Below are 21,480 nucleotides of genomic sequence, written 5' to 3'. Positions count from 1 at the left end.
TTGTAATTAAAATAATATAGATGACATTGGAATGCATTCTAGGAAGGAGAATAGGGGTAGGGTATTAGGATATTATTTAGCTCAAATAATACAGCCATTTGTTTTAAAGTATAGTTCACTAATCATTCTGTTGGCTGATGTCTGATCATTTCTAAGTTTTGATTAGGGATGGAGACAGGACACTGGAAACCTGTAGATGGTGTCAAAGGTGAGAGTTGTATTGATGCATGAAAAAAGAGAAGAGCATGGGAAAAATGAGAATGCCAAAGCAAACTTATTTCACAATTTTGCTTAGGGCCTGTGCTATTAACAGTCAGCTGTAATGGACAGGCAGAAGCTGTGGGGAAAAGTTTTTGTGTATGTGCAGATGCATAATTTCAGATGAATGACAATAACCTAATAATGCTTCGCATAATTTATCAAGAATTTTTACTTGCTTTTTCTTCCCCCCAGCACTGCTGACTGTGTAGAAAGATGTTCAGTCCTAGATAATTCTATAATGAGGTATTACATCACCAGACTACATAAATAGATAACACAAAGCTATATACAAGTAAAAATAGATTAAGTAAATTTCCTTTTCTTAAAGCACAGAGAAACTGCTTACCTGATATACATTAGTGTGAAACCTATTTTTGGATACTTCCTGTACCAATTCCAACAGATTTTCAATTAAACTTTGCAGCAAACAATTTGCATTCATTTCTCCAGGAAGCTCAGACACAGGGTAATGGAGAGGTATGCTGTGTTGGAAGTAAAGTTGGTATCTTAAAGACTACAAAAACAAGGAGGCAAGCATTTGAAGAGCAAATTGGATTCATAGAAACAAGGGACTCCATCAATTAAAGATTTTCTATTGATCTGGAGCACAAGACTCACATCACCCCATCTGACACCATAAAGCTTGTAATAAATATCTTAATGTGTTGACAAATCTATTTGCTAAACAGCAAAGTATCACAAGAACATTTTGAAATGCTTCTTAATATATTATGCATGCGATGTTTCTCCTAGTCAAAATTTTAAAAGCAAAACCCCTAATTGAAAATTAGTAAAGCAACTTAAACTAAGTCTTTAGGATAGAAAATGAGACTTTTTAGAAGGCCTTTATCTAAAGTATCTAATTTTGAATGAATGAATCTTTTCATACTTGCTATCTTTGCACTGGAAGGAATTACAAATATAGCATCTAATGGTTTTGTATTCTTCGGTGAAGTCTTTTCTTTATAGGAGCAATTCTTAGCTCCCAGATACTTGCCATGAGATGTATTTGTGCCTGCCACGTCATGTCATTAGTTCTATTGCAACATCTGATTTCAGCTCAATCTAAGGAATTTTTGCCACTAGCTACTCTCATGGACTTGTTCATCTGAGTGGTTCCATTTTCTTTACAAGTGATACATTCCAATTACTTACATTAGCTTTCGATTATGGTTACTAATATGGTTAAGGAATTGTTCTATCTCAACAGTGTAGCAGGCAGATGGACTTTTGTAAGATCTCATTCCTCTGCCAAGGGTGTGAAGGGCTCAGCTAAAGAATGATGAAAACGTGGGTGGAGGTAATAACCTAAGCAAGGGGAGCTCAACACCGGTACATGTTTAGTCAGACCTTATGTCAGCGGAAATGAAAAAGAGAAGAGCTTGGTGGTCTTAGACAGCTGCTCCTAATCCTTAGTGTCCTTCACTTAAGAAGACGGTGAAACTGAGAGTCAAAGGAAGAAGTATCAAAAAGTTTCTTCCCCACTGTAGTGTTGGATTTGGGCTCAGCCTGTCAAGCATTTTTGTTTACTTTCTCTTGTGAGTGGAGAGACAGGTTAAGGGTGGAGGCTGTAACCGGCTGAGCACCAGTTTTGGTGTGACATTTAACTCCAAGTAAGGCTGAATGGTATGTGGGTAACGTACTCTTTCCCATTCTACTTGTGAAGCCTACAAATGGGGGTGGTTGTGAAAAAGGAAAGGTTTGGGTTGACATTTAGCATGCTAGATGAGTCGAACCCCTTAAGCAAAGAATTATGATAGACAAAACTAACTCAGAGGAGGATGTGAGAGGGGCTATGGTTTGAAGTGATGTGCCTAGCTGTCAGATGGACACATCTTAATTTTTTAGTATTTATTTGTACACATAACACTATTTTGGGTGGGAAGATACAAAAGCAATAGAAAAAGTCCACCTCCCACCCCCGCCTCAAAAGAGTTCCTGAAATGGCTGATGAGTCAGCCGTACTCACCGAGCTTGCATGCAGAAGGAAGTCAGGCCAAAGGTTTGGTAAAATCTAAGTTAGTATCTCCTGGCTCTAGGACTTAATCCAGTTCCTAGCAGAGTCAGGTATAACTGATGGCCACAGAAATGTACAGAAATAATAATAGCAACTAACATTTATTAAGTGCTTCCATTATACATTTATGTCCTATATACTTTACATCAATTATTCCATTTAATTCTGAAAACAACCTTGTAAAGTAGGAATTTTTATGATGGCTCTGAACAGAACCATTATACAGAAAAGTCCTCATGCTAAAGTGTACTAAGGTTGTTTTTTTTTTTTTCTGGAACCCTTCATTAGCCCGCCAAGACACCTGCCTTGGATCTCCTTCTATTTCCCTGGTTGTTCCTTTACCATCTCCTTTGCTGAGTCCTCCTCCTCTTCTTTTTTAATGTTGGAGTGCCCCAGGGCTTACTTCTTGGTCTACTTCTTTTCTCTAGCTACATAATCTAGTTGATCTCAGTACCATCTGTACACTAACAACTTCCAAATTTGTGTCTACCCCAGATACATATATCTAATCGTCTACACCTATCTTCACATGGATGTTTAACAGACATCTCAAGCTTACCATATCTAAATCAGAGTTTACAAATACAATGTCCACCCCACCCTCCAATACTTGTTCTTTCTCAATTTCCCTAATCCCAGTAAAGGGCAACTCCATTCTCCCCAGAGCTCAGAACAAAATCCTTAGGATCATCTTTCTTTTTTACACGCGAATCTACCAGCAATCCTGCATACTTTACCTTCTAAACAGATTCAGAATCTGACCACTTCTCTCAATCACTCGGACTCTAATCCAAGCCATCCCTACTTCTCATCCCAACCAGGTTAATCTCCTTGCTTGCTCTCTTGCCTCGCTATGCATGTTACCCATATAGCAATCAGTCATCTTAAAAAAAAAAACCAAAAAACAAAACACACACACACAAAAACTTTGTATTATGAACTTCTGTTTATTTACGAATTTTGAGACAGAGTCTCGCTCTGTTGCCCAGGCTGGAGTGCAGTGGCGCGATCTTGGCTCACTGCAACCTCCGCCTCCTGGGTTCAAGTGATTCTCCTGCCTCAGCCTCCCGAGTAGCTGGGATTACAGGCGCCCACCACCACGCCCGGCTATTTTTAGTAGAGACGGGATTTCGCCATGTTGGACAGGTTGGTCTTGAACTCCTGACCTCAGATGATCCGCCCGCCTTGGTCTCCCAAAAAGTGCTGGGATTACAGGCGTGAGCCACCACGCCCGGCCCATTATTAACTTTTAAAACATACACATAGACACACATAAATGATGACCACCCACCCCTATGCACCCATCACTTAGCCTCAAAAATTAACGTTTTGCAAATCTTCCATCTGTTCACTTCTCTGTCCTTTTTTTTTTTTTTTGAGATGGAGTTTCGCTCTTGCTGCTCAGGCTGGAATGCAATGGCAGGATCTCGGCTCACCGCAACCTCCGCCTCCCGGGTTCAAGCGATTCTCCTGCCTCAGCCTCCCGAGTAGCTGGAATTACAGGCGTCCACCACCATGCCCGGCTAATTTTTTGTATTTTTAGTAGAGACGGGGTTTCTCCATGTTGGACAGGCTGGTCTTGAACTCCCGACCTCAGGTGATCCGCCCGCCTGGGCCTCCCAAAGTGCTGGGATTACAGGCGTGAGCCACCGCACCCAGCCTCTGTCCGTCTTTTTGTGGGATATTTTCAAACAAATCCCAGAAAAGTCATCCTTTTAATGATCAGATCAAGCTACTCACCACTTTCTAATTGCTTCTCATCTCAGTAAAAGCCAAGTCCTTTATCATGGCCTACAAGGCCTGGGTGATCTGTCATTACTCCACGCCACACCCATTGCCGCCGCTGTCCTCCTGACCTCACTCTGCTTCATTAGAGGGTCTCCCACCCTCGCGGCCCCAGCAAGCATCATCTGGAGAGCTTGTTAAAGCGCACGCTGCTGGGCCCCACCCCCAGAGTTTCTGGTTCAGTAGGTCTAAAGTGGAACTGGAAAATTCGCATCTCTAACAAGTTCGCGGGTGCTACTGCTTCCAGCGGGCATACTTGGAGAACCACCAGCTGCATTGTTCTCCTTCCCATTCCTCAACAAGGCAGGCAGGATCTTGCTTAGCAGTCTCCACGCTGCTCTTCCCTCTGCCCTGGGCATTCTTTGCATTATTCAAAGTCCCTGTTATTCCATCTCTGTTTAACTCATGCCTTTTGAGAGTCCTTCCCTGACCACTCCTTATAAAATCTCTTTCCCTCTCCTCATCCTCATTTATGTTCTTCATGGTAAGTATCACTTACTGTTTCTGTCATCCCGTCTAGATGGACAGCTCCACAAGCACAGAGACTTGCTGTGTTTTGCTGTCACGTCCCCAGCACTAAAACCTTGCCTAGCAGATGCTCACTTCACTTGTCCAAGGAATGGATAGCATACTGAGGGACAGCTTCTTGCTTGGGACACTGGACAGACAAATCATTTCTTCTTGACTCAGTTCCACCATTTGTAAGGGCACTGGTTGGTTATGCCTACCCTTCCCATCTCCCTGGGTATAGGCTCAAATGAAAAGAATAACGTGTACACGCCCGCGAAGCAGAGCAGTAAGTGGATACCGGGCATTATCCGAACGCCGTGCGTTCGGCCGCCCTTTTTCTGCACGGAGAACCCCCTCCACTCCCATTTTCCAGCGCCCCCGTCCCGGAGATCCACAGACCCGCTGTGGGCGGCCGCCGCCCGCGTCCCGGCCTGCGGGCCAGCGTCTGGGCACGCCCGCCCCGCTCCCGGCTGGCGCCCGCCCGCCTCCAGAAACAGCAGAAACAGCAGCAGCAGCGGCAGCAGCAGGAGGAAGGGGAGGCGCCGAGGGAGGGGTCCTCGGCAGCCGCGGGAGGCCGCATCGCAGTCCCGTCACAGCGTCGGCGCCGGCCGGGGCCAAACCCGGAAGTGGCTGAGCCCGCGCGCCCGCCGGTCCAGCCGCCGCCGCCGCCCCGCACTCGGGCGAGCGCGGGAGCCGCGCAGTAGACGGAGCGCGCCTGGCCGAGCCGGCCATGGCCGCGGGGGCCGCCGCCGCAGGTGGTGGCGCGCGGTGAGGAGAGCGCGGCGCCCCCTCCGGGGCGGATGGAACGCGGCTCGGCGGGCGGGCAGTGCCGGCGTCCGCGGCTGGAATGGTGCTGGCGGCGGCGGTCGGTGCCTGCTTTCTGAAGCCCGAGAGGAGCCACAATGGAGACGCCGCCGCTGCCTCCCGCGTGAGTGAGCGGGCTGGCGGGCTGCGCCGCTGCGGATAAGCGCGCCGCTGCGGCGCGTGTAGCTGGCCGCGGGCGCAGCTCTGGGGACGGCCGCCTGGAGCCGCCGGGGCCGGCGGGAGGTGGGAGATGCGGGGCGTGACGAGGCGCGGTGCCCGCAGTCCGGAGCGGACGCGGACGGAAACTCAGCCTGGCCAGGCGGTGACTTAAAACGCTGCCCAGGATTTCTGGGGAAGGGTCTTCCCCATCTCGGGCAAATAGAAGATTCGGGGTGGGGCTGTGCATGGGTGACCCTGCCGATCCTGTGTGTACCTTCCTGAAATGCATGGGCACCTGGTGCCCAGCTTGCCTACCCCTTTATAAGAGATCAAGCTAGGATGCACTGAGTCCGTTGAAAAAAGGAAACTGGAAAGTACCAGTCGCCCGCTGTCTAAATGAATTGATTCTAGGTTGCTTGATTCCCCGAATTTCTAACAAAATTAATATCCGAGGAGCTTTTGCATCACTCTAAGTGAGCGGCGGTCGCTCAGGGCATGTGACCTCTTTTACCTGGCACTGCAGAACGTTTTATCCAGAAATCAGAGCATCTTCTGTTTCCTTCGTACCTCGGGCTAATTAGTAGCGTATCGACTTGCCAGGCACAGGTGTCTTTTTTCTTTGGTACCCAAGTACATTCAAGATCACTGGCAACAGAATTACTTTCTAGAAATAATAGCTGAAACATTATGTAGAAGACATTATTGCATTATTCAGAAAAAGGTTTTTTTAAAAAAAAATTTTAGTTTTTAGTTTTAAAAACATCTTGGTAAAAGTGAACTGTAAATACCCAGGAGTTTCGAAAATTTCAATTTTGGTTCCCTCTTCTCTTAGGAACAAGAGTCCTTTGAATCTGACTTTTCAAATCGCAGACAAACCTCATCCTGAAGAATGGTGTACCTTTTCATGAGAGCTTATTCATGGAGGCTTGTCGTTCTCCGGTTAGATTTGGCAAGCTTCACTCCATACCAATTGTACCGCACCAGCCTCTTGTGGTTATTTGGCAGAATTCCAGCCAAAATAAGGATACTTGGCTCGGGTTGAATAATTTTTTGATGTTCAACCCTTTAAGGAGAGCTAATAGGATTCTGAAACGACAGTTTCTAAAAGTGCGTTTCGGAATTTTTAGCTTGAGTGGAACAGGTCGTGGAAATCTAGGGGGTAGACGATAAGACTCTTGAATTGGCCTTCCTAGGCTGACAGAAGCAGGGGCTTAGTCACCTCTCGATAGCTGTGGCTTTGAGGGCTGTGAGATTTGGTCATGTTCTTCAGCAGGCTGGAGGAAGGCACCTGAACTCGTAGGAAATATGATGGTGGATGGTTTACATCAGCAGCATGAGCACACGGGGGTCTCCCCAGGCTCAGAAGCACTTAAGGCAGGATATGCTAGCTGTATTTAGACAGCACATGGTATATAATATGTAACATGTAGGTATGTTCTCTGTAGTAAACCTGCCTTCTATATAAGTTCCTGCAGTTGCTTTTTACTTTTGGAACAGAGGGAACTAAAGGAAAGAATAAGGGAATCTTAGAATGCAGGTGAAAAGAAGGGTGTGGAAAAGTAGGCTCTGGAGGGAGGGAATAGAGACACAGATGATTTAAATTGAAATAATAAAAAATGAAATTGATGTATGCATTCAGACATTGATAAACTGACTCTAGGGTAGATCAGCTAATCATCATTTTGATGACCAGCACCATTTTTTGGCATTGAGATTCCATTAATAGTGCTGAAACAGTGAGAGGCTGAGATATAGTGGGAAACCTGGAATGCCAGCCTGGATGAAAGAATTGTTAAAACTTCTTTCAATCATGGGTGGCTAAAGTTGGTGAGACTTTTTCTTTGTTTCTGTCTATTTAATTATAAATACAAGTAGGTTTTTATTTTCATTTCGTTCTATCCAGCATTAAACCTAATTCAAGAACTCATTATGGTGTTATTTGCCATTCTTTGGATCAGAAATAGTTTTTTTCCTTGCCACCCCTTGGCCTGTTTGCCTCCACTCCCATTAATATCCTTCCACCATGGATCCCTTGTGCTGGATTTGAGACTTGCAGGCAGTGTCTTTAGGAAGGAACTTTACCAGGCCTCACTGCCAGAGCTGGGCTAGGACAGAGGCCAGTGGAAACTATTAGGAAGACTCAGCTTTTCATAAAGTTAGATTTTTAGCCTGAGCTTTAAAGGAAAGAAAGATGTTTGACCTGGACTTAAAGTGCCTTGGATGGTGTGATTGGAAGCACGGCCCCAGATTCTCTTTGTGTAAGTGTCTGTTTATTAATGCGTTCAATCTGCAAATGTTTGAATGCGTGTCTCTGCCTAGCACTGTGCGTGGTGCTTTTGCTTGTGTTTCTCTTAACATTCAGATTTACATTGTTCTTAGATTGCACCTTGTTCTCCATTGGCCCGTTGGCACATTGTCTTGGAGGGATGTCAGGCATCTGTACCCACCATTCCTGTTTCCTTCAGGATGGACTCCTTGAAATTAGCTTTTGATCTCTTGTGCTTTTTCTCTTCCTTGCCTCCAACTTCTCATCCTTTAAATTCTCATATAATTAAAAATTGTTGGACTATATATTTCTGCTTATTGTTTTTTGCATACTTGAGTATATGTGGCGTTTAGATTCAGTTTCATTTTGGGGTCTGGGTGATATTGAGACTGTGTTACATTTGCTTCTGATCAAACCTGAAAGGTGTGTAACTGAAAAATAAAATGTGGATTAGTAAAGGAATTTCAGGTAGTAAATTGAGAGATGCAGTTTAGGTGTAGATTAGTAAAAGAATTTCAGATGGTAAACTGAGATGTGCAAAAGGAAATGTAAATTGACCAGCCCTGACCTTAGGAATGTATTTTACAGTCTGGCTTTTATAGTTATTTGCGTAAAGGATTTTCATAATAAGTTGAAGGAAGACTGTGAGGTATAGGCCTGAGTGCATCCCTCTGATCTTCTCTTACTGATCAGTTTTCTTAGCACTTGTTTTTTTACTGGCTCCGTTGTCACAAGTCGGCTTACTCTCTATAAGCCTTGATGTTTTTGCTTTTCCTTCACAAAACTAAGCAAACATCCCTCAAATAGAACCATATCTTTTTTCAGTCGATGGTTCCACATTACTAGAGACTTGTCATCAGAGGTGTTCATGTATAGGCAGATAAACAACTTGTTGACCATATTCTAAGGCATTTAGGCAGTAGATGATTGGTTGGATTAGAGCAGAGGTTCTCGCATTTTTGAATTTCACTGACCTGTACAATTTAAAAAAGAAAAAAACAATGCAGTCTAACAATTCCTAAGTTTTTTGTTTTGCTAAGTAAAAGAATTATTTATAAAACAATGATCAACTATCACCATCTTTTTATGAAAGAAAAAACATTTTAATATCCTTCCTCAAATATAAGGAAGGATATAATCTGACTAAAGGATTGTCTTTAAATTTAAAACATTTAGCCTTATGAAAACTTATTACCTTGTCCTCATTTTGACATGGATCAGTGAAAAGTTCATTGAAGCCTGACATTTGCAGTCCACTGGACCAAATGACCTTTAACGTTCTTTCTAAGATTCAGTTGCTATGAATTTGGAACCTTGCTATGCGTTACCCAGTATTCATTTGTTTGTCTGTTATAGTGCATTGGAGTGTATTCTTATTTTTGTTTAATTAAATGTACATTAGGCATCTGTCATCATTTCATAGGTGAATCTCCCCAGTGATAGGCAAAGACGTTTAAAATATTTAGGAGTAGTAATGGCCCACAAACAAGGTAATGGTGAAAGAAGACATGTGGATCAATGTGTGTTGAAGGAAGTGTTACATATAGGGACAACTTTGAGGTGTATTTGGGAACTTAAGAAGTGAATTCTGGAAATAGGTAGCATTTATGTGGTAGTTTAAAAAATTTCTGATGCTGGAAAATCACTCCACCTACTCCCCACAGAATGCCCCAAACCTTTTGTTTCTGATGTACATGGTAGGCGTTCAGTAAATATTAGTAAATGTGCTTTTCCAAAGGTGACTGTAAGTTTACTCATCTATGGCTGTTACGGATTTACATTAGTAGTGCTTATGAAGACCATTGAACATCTTTCTTAAGATCAGGCAGAAGGTTTTTTCAAGGTGATCCAGAGAAGGAAATTCACTTTAAGTTGCATTTCTGTAGTGTTCTACCAAATCCAAATGCATTTACTCTTTATGATGAGGCAGTCTGAGTTTTTAATTTATATTTATTGAGTGCCTACTATGGCCAGATTTTGGGGCTATCTCAGAAAACAAAGTTCCTTTTCCTATGATTGAAACTAATAGCAAACAAATACGTAATATAGTTAGTAGTAAGTACAATAAATAAAAATGAAGCAGGACAAAAGGGTAGAGAATAATAATAATAGTTCAGATAGGGTCAGGGTGTCTTTGGCGAGGTGATATTTTAGCACAATCCAGAGGGGGAATAGCATTCCTGGTAGAGAGAATAGCAAGCGCAAAGGCATTCTTTAATTCTTCCCCTGAGATAATTGCTGCAGTGAGGGGGTCAGTATACTTTTTGTGTTATGCACTGTACTTTCTTACATTTCGGACTGTTGGCATTTGCTAAAATATTCCTTTGACCAGTTCCATTCTCTGATTTTACCTTGAAAAACAAGCCCCTGCTTTTTATGATAGCTCTTTTTCTGGTTTTCCTTCTCTGGTTTTTAGGTTGCTAAATGTGATTTGCGTACTTTATCTCTTAATCTCGCTTAATCTTGTCAACAACCTTATAGTGGTACGTGTCTTATTTATCAGATGAAGAAGTAGAGTTTAAGTTACTTTCTCAAGCTTATCAGTATTAGAAAAACGGGGATTCTAATCTCTCTGTTGAATCACTTTTTTCTGTCTTGCATGGCTTCTCTTCTATCACTGTTTGTGGGCAGTATTTCCAGGCCTTGGCCAGTTCTTTTCAATCGACTGTTAATCTCTGAGTTCTAGCTCCATCTATATCTTAATTAAGTCTGGGCTCTAGGTCTGTGCTTTGGTGTGGAATTTTGAACTTCTCACATCTCTGCTCTTAGCTTATACCTCTAAACCCAAGATATCCAAAACTGATGTTCGGTCAGAAACTGACTTCATTTGATAACATTTTCACTTATTTAATGGGATAACCATTCTTCTGGTCCCTGATAACCAAAACATTGGAATAGTCTTTGATTTCTCTCTCTTTCTTTATCCTCCATATCTTATTAGTCTCCAGGAACTGTAGTCTTGATTTCAAGTGTCCGTTCTGGCTGCTACTATTCTGATGAATGGATTTCATCACTTGATAACTGAAGTTTTTCACTGGTCTCCTGTTGAGCTCTCTGTATTCTCTCCTTATCCTTCAGTCCCCATACTGTTTTGACCCTCCAACATCTTAGAGTCATGTGAAGCGACTTGACTTATCAAAACCAGAGACTCAGGCAATCATAGCCCTCCATCATTTTATCTTATCCTATATATCCAAGATCATCATGTGCTTTTAAAACTCTCCCTTGTCCACAAGCCAGGATTCTCTAGCCTTTTCCTATGCTTCTCTTCTTCCGTCCCCTATTATAACAACTTGAAGTTCCTCCAGGGCCCCATTGGAGCCCGATCTCCTTCACAAAGTCTTTCCTCTTCGCTCCAGCTCATTCCAGCTCATCGTTGCATTCCTATAGTGTTTGTCGCTGCACCTGTGTGCTGACTTGTGCCATTCTTTGGTGGTTTCCCATGTACCTTCCCATTTAGATGGTAAATGGAGGAAGATCTCAATTCAGGCTTCCTAATGTTTCTTACTCTTCTTAGTACAAGGCATGCAGTGGGCATCTAGGCAGCACTTAAACACATACTTAACTCATTAGCTTTGGTCATTTTGAATATTGCTATTAACTTTGAGTTTAATGTTGCAATTAAAAATGAAGGCCAGTAAGATCCATAAAAATATATCTGCATATTCAGCTTAGCTCCTGAACTCAACTCAACAATTTTCTTCTAAACTTTGCTTACATTCATGTAGTGCCTAGTGCCTATACAGCTCCCTGAGATAAGTAGGTGAGGTATTATTATCTTTGACTTTCATATTACATTTCACATCAGACATATTTGTGAAATAAATTTTATAAGTAGTCTGAAGCCCACAGAGGCTAAGTGACTAATCCAGGGTCTCTTGGTTAGTATTTGGCATAGACAGAACCACAATTTAGGGCTTCTTTTCTGATTCTGGTCCTCATCTAGTACCTTTTCATTCAAGTGCTACAAAATGTATCCCAGTCAACTGAATTGCCGAGTCATATTGCCGCCCCCTGCCAACCAAGTGATGGCAATACTAGGAAGAGGGGCAAAAGAAAAGTCAGAAATATAAGTGATAAAAGAAATGGAGATGTTTGAAATGGATCATCGACCTCCTTTTCCCTATTGTAGCACCTCACAAATATCCCACTCTGACAATGCTTTGTTAGTTGTTTATAAAATATTCCTTAGGAGATTGATCTTGTATAAGACATGCTTTTACCCTGGTCCTTTTCCTGGTAATAGTCACTGTCAGGGACAAAAAGTGCCTGATTGTGTTCTGTTTGTCATGTAGGTGGGAGGGAAAGAGGGAGAGAAAGCTGAGTTGAACTGAAGCAGAGCTTTTTACAGCTCTATTGTTCTACTATCAGAGAGCAATTATACTCCAACTTCCATCAGCCTCTCCACCTCAGACGTCCCAACCTCCTCCTCCTGCCAATGCTTCCCTACACACTTAACATACAGCCACACAAGGGAGAAAAAGGGTACTCTTTAATACCTCCCTCTGCCCTTCAGTGAGTTCAGGGCTCTGCTTTTTAACTGCTAATATATTTTAGTAAATTTGGCAATTCAAGCTTTTCTAGATGTTTCCTTTTCAGCTCTGGAAAATCGGAAAAATAATTTTTAACTATATATATTTAAAGTATTCAGTGGCATTGTGATATTGTCTGAAAGGCATTCTATAACTTGATGCAAGATCAGATTTTTTTTTTTTTCTTGGAGAAGTGAGTAATAAAAAGAAAAAAGAAATCAAAGTTTTTAATCTCACAGGATACCTCATATTCACTTCTAAGGGTCTACATACTGAAGACCTAATCCAAGTTCTTACATGTCTATAAGGCAAATGTTAACATTTTTAAAAAGCTATATTTATTTGGTAATATGAACATATGTTTGTAGATTAGTCTGCTGTTTCCATACCTAATGAAAGTTTAAATTCCAGACATATGAAGAAAATTTACAGTGTGTCTCTTTGCCTTAGCTAACTGCAAAAATTGAAATCACAACCCTACTGTAGACCCAAACGTGTTTCCAATTGAGAAAGTCCTCTACCTTCACAGCCTCGCAATATAGTGGCTATTTGTTTGAAGGACGTGAGAGTGTTTTGTTGAGAAACTGTAGAATGACATAACAAATTTTAGTTAAAATATTAGTTATGGTTGACTCTCTACTTCTGATATCCTGGATTTGTGTATGAGAGCAATGCTAGCAAGATGCCTGCTTCTGAATGCAAGTTTAGTTGGGAAGACAGCAGAGAAATAGAAGAAATATTATAAAGTAATGGAGAAACGTCAAAACAGTACGGTATGGATGTTGACTTTGAAAACAACAGCTGCTGACGTGAACTTGGCAGAAATTCGTGAGTAATTGTGGGTGACTCATTGCAAGCAGGGGAGTCTTGCAGCTTTTGAGGTGAACAGGCAAAGGGGAGAACAGTGATGGTGGCCACCCAAGGGCCAAGTATTTATGTCCTAAATGTCAAAATGTCTTAGATCCCCTGTTAAACTTCACAGCTGCATTATTCACGTGAATAGTTGCATTTTTTTTTTTTCCTAAAAATGCAACATATTTTCGAAAGAATTTGTTTTTAATCTGGGATGATTCTGAGGTGGGAGGTAAGTTAGTGGCAGGACATATTAACGTGACTTGTGTTGTTATGATTATTTTTAAAAATCACGCATTGCTGGCTTTACCCTGTACCCCTGGAGATGCCATCATGTACGTATAGCTAATTCTAAAAAGGACTTGTGTGACTTTTCATGTGAGAAGGGGTGGTTATTTGTGGCTTGAAAAAATTGCTTGGGTAATTCTGATCTTTCTCTTTCACTCTGCTGAAAACTGTTGTTCCAAAGCCAATAATACATATCTAAAGAAGTTTTACTTCATTTCTGTGGTGTTCTCAGAATTGTTACAGTAGGTTTAAACCTTTGCCTGGTTTGGAAATCTTGAGTATTTGAGGGAGACAGCCCTGTTAGAGTCTTTATTTTCTTCCTCTCTGAGAATTCAGTTATCATCAATAGTGTATTCTTAGGCAGAGTCAGAAAGTCATCTCATCTGAGAAGCCACCCGTATCCACAGCTAGGAATTTGCAGAAATCAGTCACTGAAGGAAGGCTTTAGGATATCTATGAAAAAACTTAGCAAGTGGTACACTGGGATCCAAACCCTGGGAAACCTCAGCTATTTTAGAGTATGTGTTGATAACAATAGGCTATTGGATAATTGCCAGACTACTTGAGGAGTCTCAGAGTTGGGGAAAGAGTTAAAGGTGAAAGGAACTTGGAAAAATATCTTCAGATATTTTAAGGAAGACATTTCTCAGAATGAGAAGCTTTTCTGGAAAAGGCTAGCACTTTGCTTCAGAAGGGAAGCAGGGCAAAAGTGTAATTCTTGATTTAATGTGGTACAACCTAAAGGGTAAACCTCTACCCTCATTTAACTCGTTGTTCCTAGTATATATATATTTCTCACATCTGTAGTTTTAGACATTGTGCTTCATTTTCTGTTCTGCTTCTAAATGAGAAGCCATCTAACTTAAAGCCACACAGGGAATGGAAATTTATGGAAAGGGCATTAGTTTTGAAAATGGAAGTTTGCAGAAAGGGGTGATGTATTTACAAGTGACTCTCAGTACAGAGAACACTTAACAAAATTCAGTGTTTTTTCTTACTTATTCCTTTAAGCCTTTGAATAAAGTCTTCTTTGCAGAGTTTCTGTAGTACATCAGAGAAAGGAGGAGCTGAAAATAGGTTTAAGAGAGCACCAATATGGGCATTGACTGTTGTATGGCGGCTGTCTTAAAGTGAATTCTCCAATGCAGGGAGTTTTAATTCCTAAGTTCTTAAGCAAATATAAACACTCTTGACTCTTAAATAATGACATTCTTTTTGGGGCAGAGTTGCTTTTGCTTCCGCTTTCAAACTCTAAAAATTCTTTTATGATAGTTTTGCTAATCCTCAGTATAACATTCTCCCTTTGTTGCACCTTCTAAATTATTAAACTAGAAGTAGATGTAGAGTAAGTATTGCCTTGCTATCGTATATGGACATTCAATGTTACATGGTTAGAAAGTTTGCATGGGTTGCATGTATCTATGCAGTTTCCCCTTTCTCTGGTTTCCTACAATTTCCTTGATAGGTAGAATGAGAATATCTGTCTTATACTATAAAGTGTTTCCCTAGTCCTCTCCCTCCAGACATGAATGTTCTGCCATCTTTTTGGGTTCTAGACTTACCAGTGCTTTTCCTTTCTTAGACTGGGTGTAACTAATTCCCTACACACACACCTTCAAGAGGCCGTAGGGAGTAGAGCGGAACCTTCTTATTCTCCCACTCCAGCTGTGGGCTTTCCCTGTGGAGGTAGAGCCTTGCGTTAATTCATTTGTTAGGCCTCTTAAAAAGTGTCAAGCAGTGAGGAAGTAGAACTGACGGGCACCTGTAGTAGGCAAGCCCTCAGAGAGGCGGGTGCTTCAATTAGTGCTGATTCTGGGGCTTGGGGTTTGGTTAATTTTAGAGGTTATCTTAATGTTGAGTACTTGTTTCATGGCTTAATGTACCATCCATGTAACCAGTGATTTCCACATTTCTGCCTCCAGCTAAACTTTTCTCTCCAACTCTAGACTCCAATATTTATCTGATAATTTGATGCCTTCACTTGGATGTCTGATATTTTAAAACCAGTTTGTGTAAGAACAGCTCTTGATCTTCCTATCTCAAACAGTTTCTACCTGCAGCCTTTCCCAACTTAATGAACAGAAACTCAGTCCTTTCTCTTGTTCAGGCCAAAAGACTTGGAGTCATTCTGACTTTCTTCGACATGTCATAGGGTTATTTAAACAGATCTTGTTGGCTGTATCTTCAAAGTATCCAGAACTCAGCCAGTTTTCATCACCTCCACTGCTACTGTCCTCCCTAAGCCACTGTCATCTCTTACTGAATTACTGTAATATCCTGCTAAATAGTTGCCTCCTTTTAATCTTTGACCCTTGTTGACTGTTCTCAACCAGCAGCCCAAGTGGTCTTTGAAAAACATAAGTCGGATTGTGTCACTCTTTTGCAGTGTCTCCTCATTTCACTCAAAGGGAAAGGCCTTAGGATATCCTAAAAGGCCCTTTGTGATCTGCACTCCCCTCTCCTGCTCAGCCCCAGCCTTTTGCTCAGGCTGCATGGGTCACAGTTCCTGGAACAGACCAGGTACATATTGGCTTTTGCTGTAGTTACTACTTCCATCTGGACGTTTCCACCCCCCTAGTCTTTTGTTCAAATCTCAGTTCTCAACTAGGCCTTCCCTGAGCACCCTGTTTACTGCAGATTACACCCCTCCACCATCCCCACATTTCTCACTCTCTTCACCCTGCCCTGCTTTTTCTATTTCCATAACACCATTTCCTAACATGCCAGTTGCTTCCCTGACTTGTGTTGTCTTCTGCTTCCCCCCACCAGACTCCAAGCTCTATGAGGACAGGGATCTTTGTTTTATTCACTGATGTATTCCAAGTGCCTTAAGAATAGTGATTGGTACATGGTTGGCACTAAAAAAAAAAATTGCTGAATGAATTAATGAACAATAATGTTTAAAAATGAATCATCCTTTTAAAAATGGGTCAGGAAAGGAAGAGAAGTGCAGCAATTAATAATGATGTTTGCTTGTTCCTTGATATATATACAAGTATGATATTTTTAGACTTCATTTTTAAGCCTGATTAAAAAATTGGTGCCCTGATTTTTTATGTAATAGCTTTATTGAGGTATAATTTACATACCATAAATCCACCCATTATAATTGTGCAATCCAATGATTTTTACTAAATTTATAAAGTTTTATGACCATCACTTCAAAAAGTTCTCTTGTGTTCATTAATTTGCAGTTAATTCTCTGCCCCCCTCCTCATTGGACCCTGATTTTTTGGGTTAATTTTTGGGTCCTAAGTCTTGAAAGAATAATTCATGTAGCAATGCTAGTATAGCCTTGTGTACTTAAAAAATGTAAATTTACATATTCACTGTCCAGGGTAGGAAATGGTATTGAAATATTAGTGAAAAGAACAAGATGGAGAATCAGACTGGCCATACTTTTACCCAGCCCTACCATTTACCACGTTACTCACACTATTCTCTTCATCTGTTAAATGGGGATAATAATAGTAATTTGCTCAGAGAGTTGTGAGGATTAACTAAATAATGAAAGTAAACTACTCAGCACAGCGGTGCCATATGGTAAATACTCAATAACTATTAGCTAACATGATTAATCTTGATTAATCTCTTATTAGTATAGGTCCAAAATATATGGGGTAAATATATCCTGGCAGGTAGAGAGCAAAATTTAAATCAGATTCTAAGTTTCTGAAGTTTGTGTAAAATATAATCCTGCTCTGTCTTGGTTTGTTAATAACATATGACTACAGAAGTTTGTAAAAGCAAGTTAATTTCCAATGGAGAAGATCATTTCTCAACAGTTTTATTTGGAGATATCTGCTAAGCCACTTTTACTGAATATTCTGTGTTGATCTTTGACAGAACTTTGACACCAGGGAAGTAATTACCCACTTTTTAATTGAAACCATAATGTCTATCAGAAACTGTTCTCATCCGGGCGCGGTGGCTCAAGCCTGTAATCCCAGCACTTTGGGAGGCCAAGATGGGCGGATCATGAGGTCAGGAGATCGAGACCATCCTGGCTAACACAGTGAAACCCTGTCTCTACTAAAAATACAAAAAATTAGCCGGGCGTGGTGGCGAGTGCCTGTAGTCCCAGCTACTCAGGAGGCTGAGGCAGGAGAATGGCGTGAACCCGGGAGGCGGAGCTTGCAGTGAGCTGAGATCCGGCCACTGCACTCCAGCCTGGGCGACAGAGCGAGACTCTGTCTCAAAAAAAAAAAAAAAAAAGAAACTGTTCTCGATTGTCTTAACCTTACATTGGGACATTCTGTCCATGAGACTTCCTGTAAATAAGTAGGGAAAGAGGCATTCATTGTATCTCTTGTAGTTTGATAAGCTGAACCAAGTGATCTTTAATAAGACCTTTTTCTGTTTTGTTCTTTTCTTTTGTGTACAGATGCACAAAGCAGGGTCATCAGAAGCCTCTCGATTCAAAAGATGATAATACCGAAAAACACTGCCCAGTGACAGTGAATCCTTGGCATATGAAGAAAGCTTTCAAAGTCATGAACGAATTAAGAAGGTATCATTATACTAATGTACATGCAACCATTGGTTTCGTCCCTTTATTTTTCAGTTGTTTGTAGTGAGTGTATAATCAACCTTCTATTGTTGCTTTGTCTGGCACATGGAACATTAAAAGCTTTTTCTGCAAGTTTTTTTAAAGGAAGAGAGCAAATAATTGATCAGAAGTGTGGATGGTGTGGGGCTCCTCTGTTGTGTGGTAACCGCTTAACCATCCAGCTAGTCTGATGCGATAGTTTGGAGGTGAAAAATACACGGGGGATTTCTAAATGCAAAAAAAAAGAAATGCAAATATTTTATTAATACTTTTAAATATATTAATTCCATGTAGAAATGATAATATACTAGATATTTTGAGTTAAAAAGAATATAGTAGGTCAGGTAGGGTGACTCATGCCTATAATCCCAGCACTTTGAGAGGCCGAGGCAGGAGGATCACTTGAGGCCAGCAGTTTGAGACCAGCCTGGTCAACACAGTGAGACCATGTCCCTATTTTCTTTTTTAAAAGTTAAAAATAAGAGAATATATTATTGAAATTAATTTCTCTTTCTGTTTACTTTTTTAGTGTGATTACTATAAAATTGTGACTTGCATTATATTTATATTGGACAGTGCTGGTCTAGGGCTTCTAACTTACCGTGGCAAAGAATATGGAAATAAACTTTTAGATAGAGAAAAATGTAACCATTTTTTTTGTGGGAGTGGTGGTAGTTTTAGGGGACAGTGACCTGCCTGTTGCTGAGGTACTAAGGATCTCAAGTGTACTAAGGATCGCTGGAACTTTTAAGTAGTATTAAAAGGTGATTGAAAAATGAGTAGCTTTTTTTTTTAATTAAAAGACTAATGTATGTATTAAGAGTCTTGGGTTTTATTAGCACTTTATGAAAGATCTGCTTTTTCCCCACCATTCCCTTTGTGAAAGTACTCTGCATGTATCTATCTGAAATGCTGAAAGCCTGTCTTAAGAAAGGATTAAACCTTCCCTTAATCTTTCTATGTCTCCTAAAAACTCTCCATTTTAGGTCCATCATTTCTTTGTTTCTTCCTTCTTCAATTAGTGATTCAATAAATATTTATCTGCTAGGTACTGTAGGTACAATGGTGAGCAAGAACAAATACGGTTGTCACCCTCATGGGCCCATAGGTGACTGCACGAAGCAGGCATTCATCAAAGAATCACAAAAATAATTTACTGTAATGACAGTATGTGCTGCAAAGGAGGGCTGCTGGTGCCAGAAAGGTGGGTAACAGTGGTCAGGAAAGGCTTTCTTAAGAAGACAGGAATAATTACGCTGATATCTAGAAGGAAAAGAAGATCAGGGGATGAAGTCAGGATGGGAGTGAGGAGAGAGAGAACAGTGTTCCAGGCATGGGGAATGCTGTGCCACATCTTAGGGTAGGAAGGAGCTGGCCTCACTGGAGGAACTGACAGTGTTGCTGCAGTGCACATGCTGGTGGAATCACACAGGAGAGGCAGCTGAGTTGGTAGGAGGGGCCATTGGACTGAGGTCCTGAAATTTTGGTCTTAATCAAGAGTTGCCTTGAGAGGAAGCCCGTGGAGAGTGTTAAGCAGCAATGTGACCTGATGAGATTTATATTTTGAACACACTGGCTGCTGGGTAGAGAATGGATTCGAGAGAGATAAGAGGAAGTTAAACTGAATATTGGATCATTTGATTTGTTTTCTAGTACTGCTTTGACAACATTTTCAAAATGTGGGTTTTCACTTATTCTTTGCGAGAATATATAGCTGGGATAATCCAACAAGTCTGAGGGTGCTGTTTCGGATTTTTAATCCTGTTTTGACAGTAGTTATTAGAATGTAAAATGCATTGGTTACTAAGTGGAACTGCAAGAAAAGTAAGAAAAATAGTCTGGTTGTTTTAAGATGGATCTTTAATGGCTCTTTTTTCTCTTTGAGAAGTCTAAAAAGATTGACTTTTAATAGACTATTCAAATGTTCTTTTTCCCCACTCCTATGGGTGGGGCACGGGTAGCCTTGGCATTCTGCTGGTGTTAATGTGAGTGGGTCTCTGTTGACCTGGGCATGACTCACTAAACGGCGGGGAAGGTTACACCAAGTGCTCCTTCTCTTGGGGTGAATGACCTGAGTTTTGGGACAAACTCTGGCCTCGAGCCAATTGTTTTACTTGTTTGAGCCTGACTATAAAATGAGAGGAATGGACAGGATGGTGTCTAAGGTTCAGTGCTGCTCTGACGTTCTCAGCCTAGAGATGTTTTTCCTGCTTACCTGCAAGCCCTGTGGTATCCTTGCCTGGCCCTAGGATTATTTATAAGCTCCAGTCTTCCTTCATCTGGTTTGCCCCTTTTTGGATGTAAACCGTATAACTGTCAGATAGTACCTTCTTGTTCTTCGTGTGGCACCCTTTTAGCAGCTAGTATGTCACTGGGCTGGTAGTCAATGCTGATTTTCAGAACAAAGAGTGACCTTTGAATAGCTAGAGTGTTGGCTGCCAGGTCTATAACCTGGATTGTTTCGATGAAAGCGCCAACCAACAGTATTTTTGAAAATGGACTGTTGTTGGGGTTCATCAGACCTTTTTAAAAATGTCATTCTCTTCCATTCTTAAATCTTATAGCCATTTTGAGTAATTCTTTAAAAAAAATCTCTGAAGGGGCCTATTCTTTGTACAGCTGAAAATCATTAATTATTTCCTGTCCTTGTGTCAACTTCCTGTTGCCCAGAAAGGGTAGCTGAGAGTGGTTTCCTGACTTCTGGGAAGGGAGAACTTCCTTGTTTTCACCACTCTGCTCTTGGGCTCTAACCTCAAAGTGGTAGAGCAACAGCTGTATGCCAAAGAATGTTAATGTGAACCTTCGGCTGATGGAAGCAAAATTTTAGGAGTAAAAGTCACTTTCCATTATGGCTGATGTAAGGTGTGGTTGTGGGAATGGGGGTAAGAAGACAGGAGTTCTGTAAGGTTTAAGTTACAGAATTAAAATTGTTTGATAGAAAAAGTACATGACATTTTATTGTTTTCTTAAACTAATTGTTTTTAGACAGGAGGCTCAGAGACCTAGCTTTATATCCCAGCCTGGTAAGAGCTTGAATATCTTGAAATTATTTGGGTTAAAAACCCTGCAGTCACATGTAAATAGTGTATTCAACAAGCATTGGTGAGCACCTAATCAGCTAATATGCCTGAAAGGCTATGTGGGATCCAAAAACAGTATCTGACTTAGCCCATGCCCTTTGAGTGTCTACAGAGCTGCCGGACACATACAGAGAGGAGGATGAGGCAGTGAAAAAGTGTGCAAATCGTGGGTGCCCAAAAGGATTCTTATGAGGAAAATTCACATAGTCCACAGAGGTGGGCTTCAGTTGGGCTTGTTGGGAGTGCAGCAGGATTCACTGAGGGGATGCGGTGGGAAGGTTTTTCCTGGTATGATTAATTGCACAAGCCAGGGAGGGAATAAACATCATCTGTTGGATAAAGTGAATCAAGGGTTCATCCTGGGGAGTCTGTGCAGA

At 41.3% G+C, this 21,480-nt stretch overlaps 1 protein-coding gene across 1 annotated transcript in view; it reads left to right on the top strand.

Moving 5' to 3' along the window:
* Positions 1-5,142: 5,142 nt before the first annotated feature.
* The window catches only part of KLHL2 (kelch like family member 2), a 116,281-nt gene continuing 99,943 nt past the window's right edge, over positions 5,143-21,480 (top strand). The window contains exons 1-2 of the mRNA XM_023228517.2: positions 5,143-5,501; positions 17,859-17,984. Of these exons, the coding sequence (XP_023084285.1) occupies positions 5,476-5,501; positions 17,859-17,984 (152 nt within the window). The 5' untranslated portion in view covers positions 5,143-5,475. The remainder of the gene's footprint in view (positions 5,502-17,858; positions 17,985-21,480) is intronic.

The sequence above is a fragment of the Piliocolobus tephrosceles genome, chromosome 3, assembly GCF_002776525.5.
Source record: "Piliocolobus tephrosceles isolate RC106 chromosome 3, ASM277652v3, whole genome shotgun sequence".
Classification (NCBI taxonomy): domain Eukaryota; kingdom Metazoa; phylum Chordata; class Mammalia; order Primates; family Cercopithecidae; genus Piliocolobus; species Piliocolobus tephrosceles.
The sequence above is the reverse complement of the archived record's forward strand: the minus strand, read 5'-3'. Positions and strand labels throughout refer to the sequence as shown.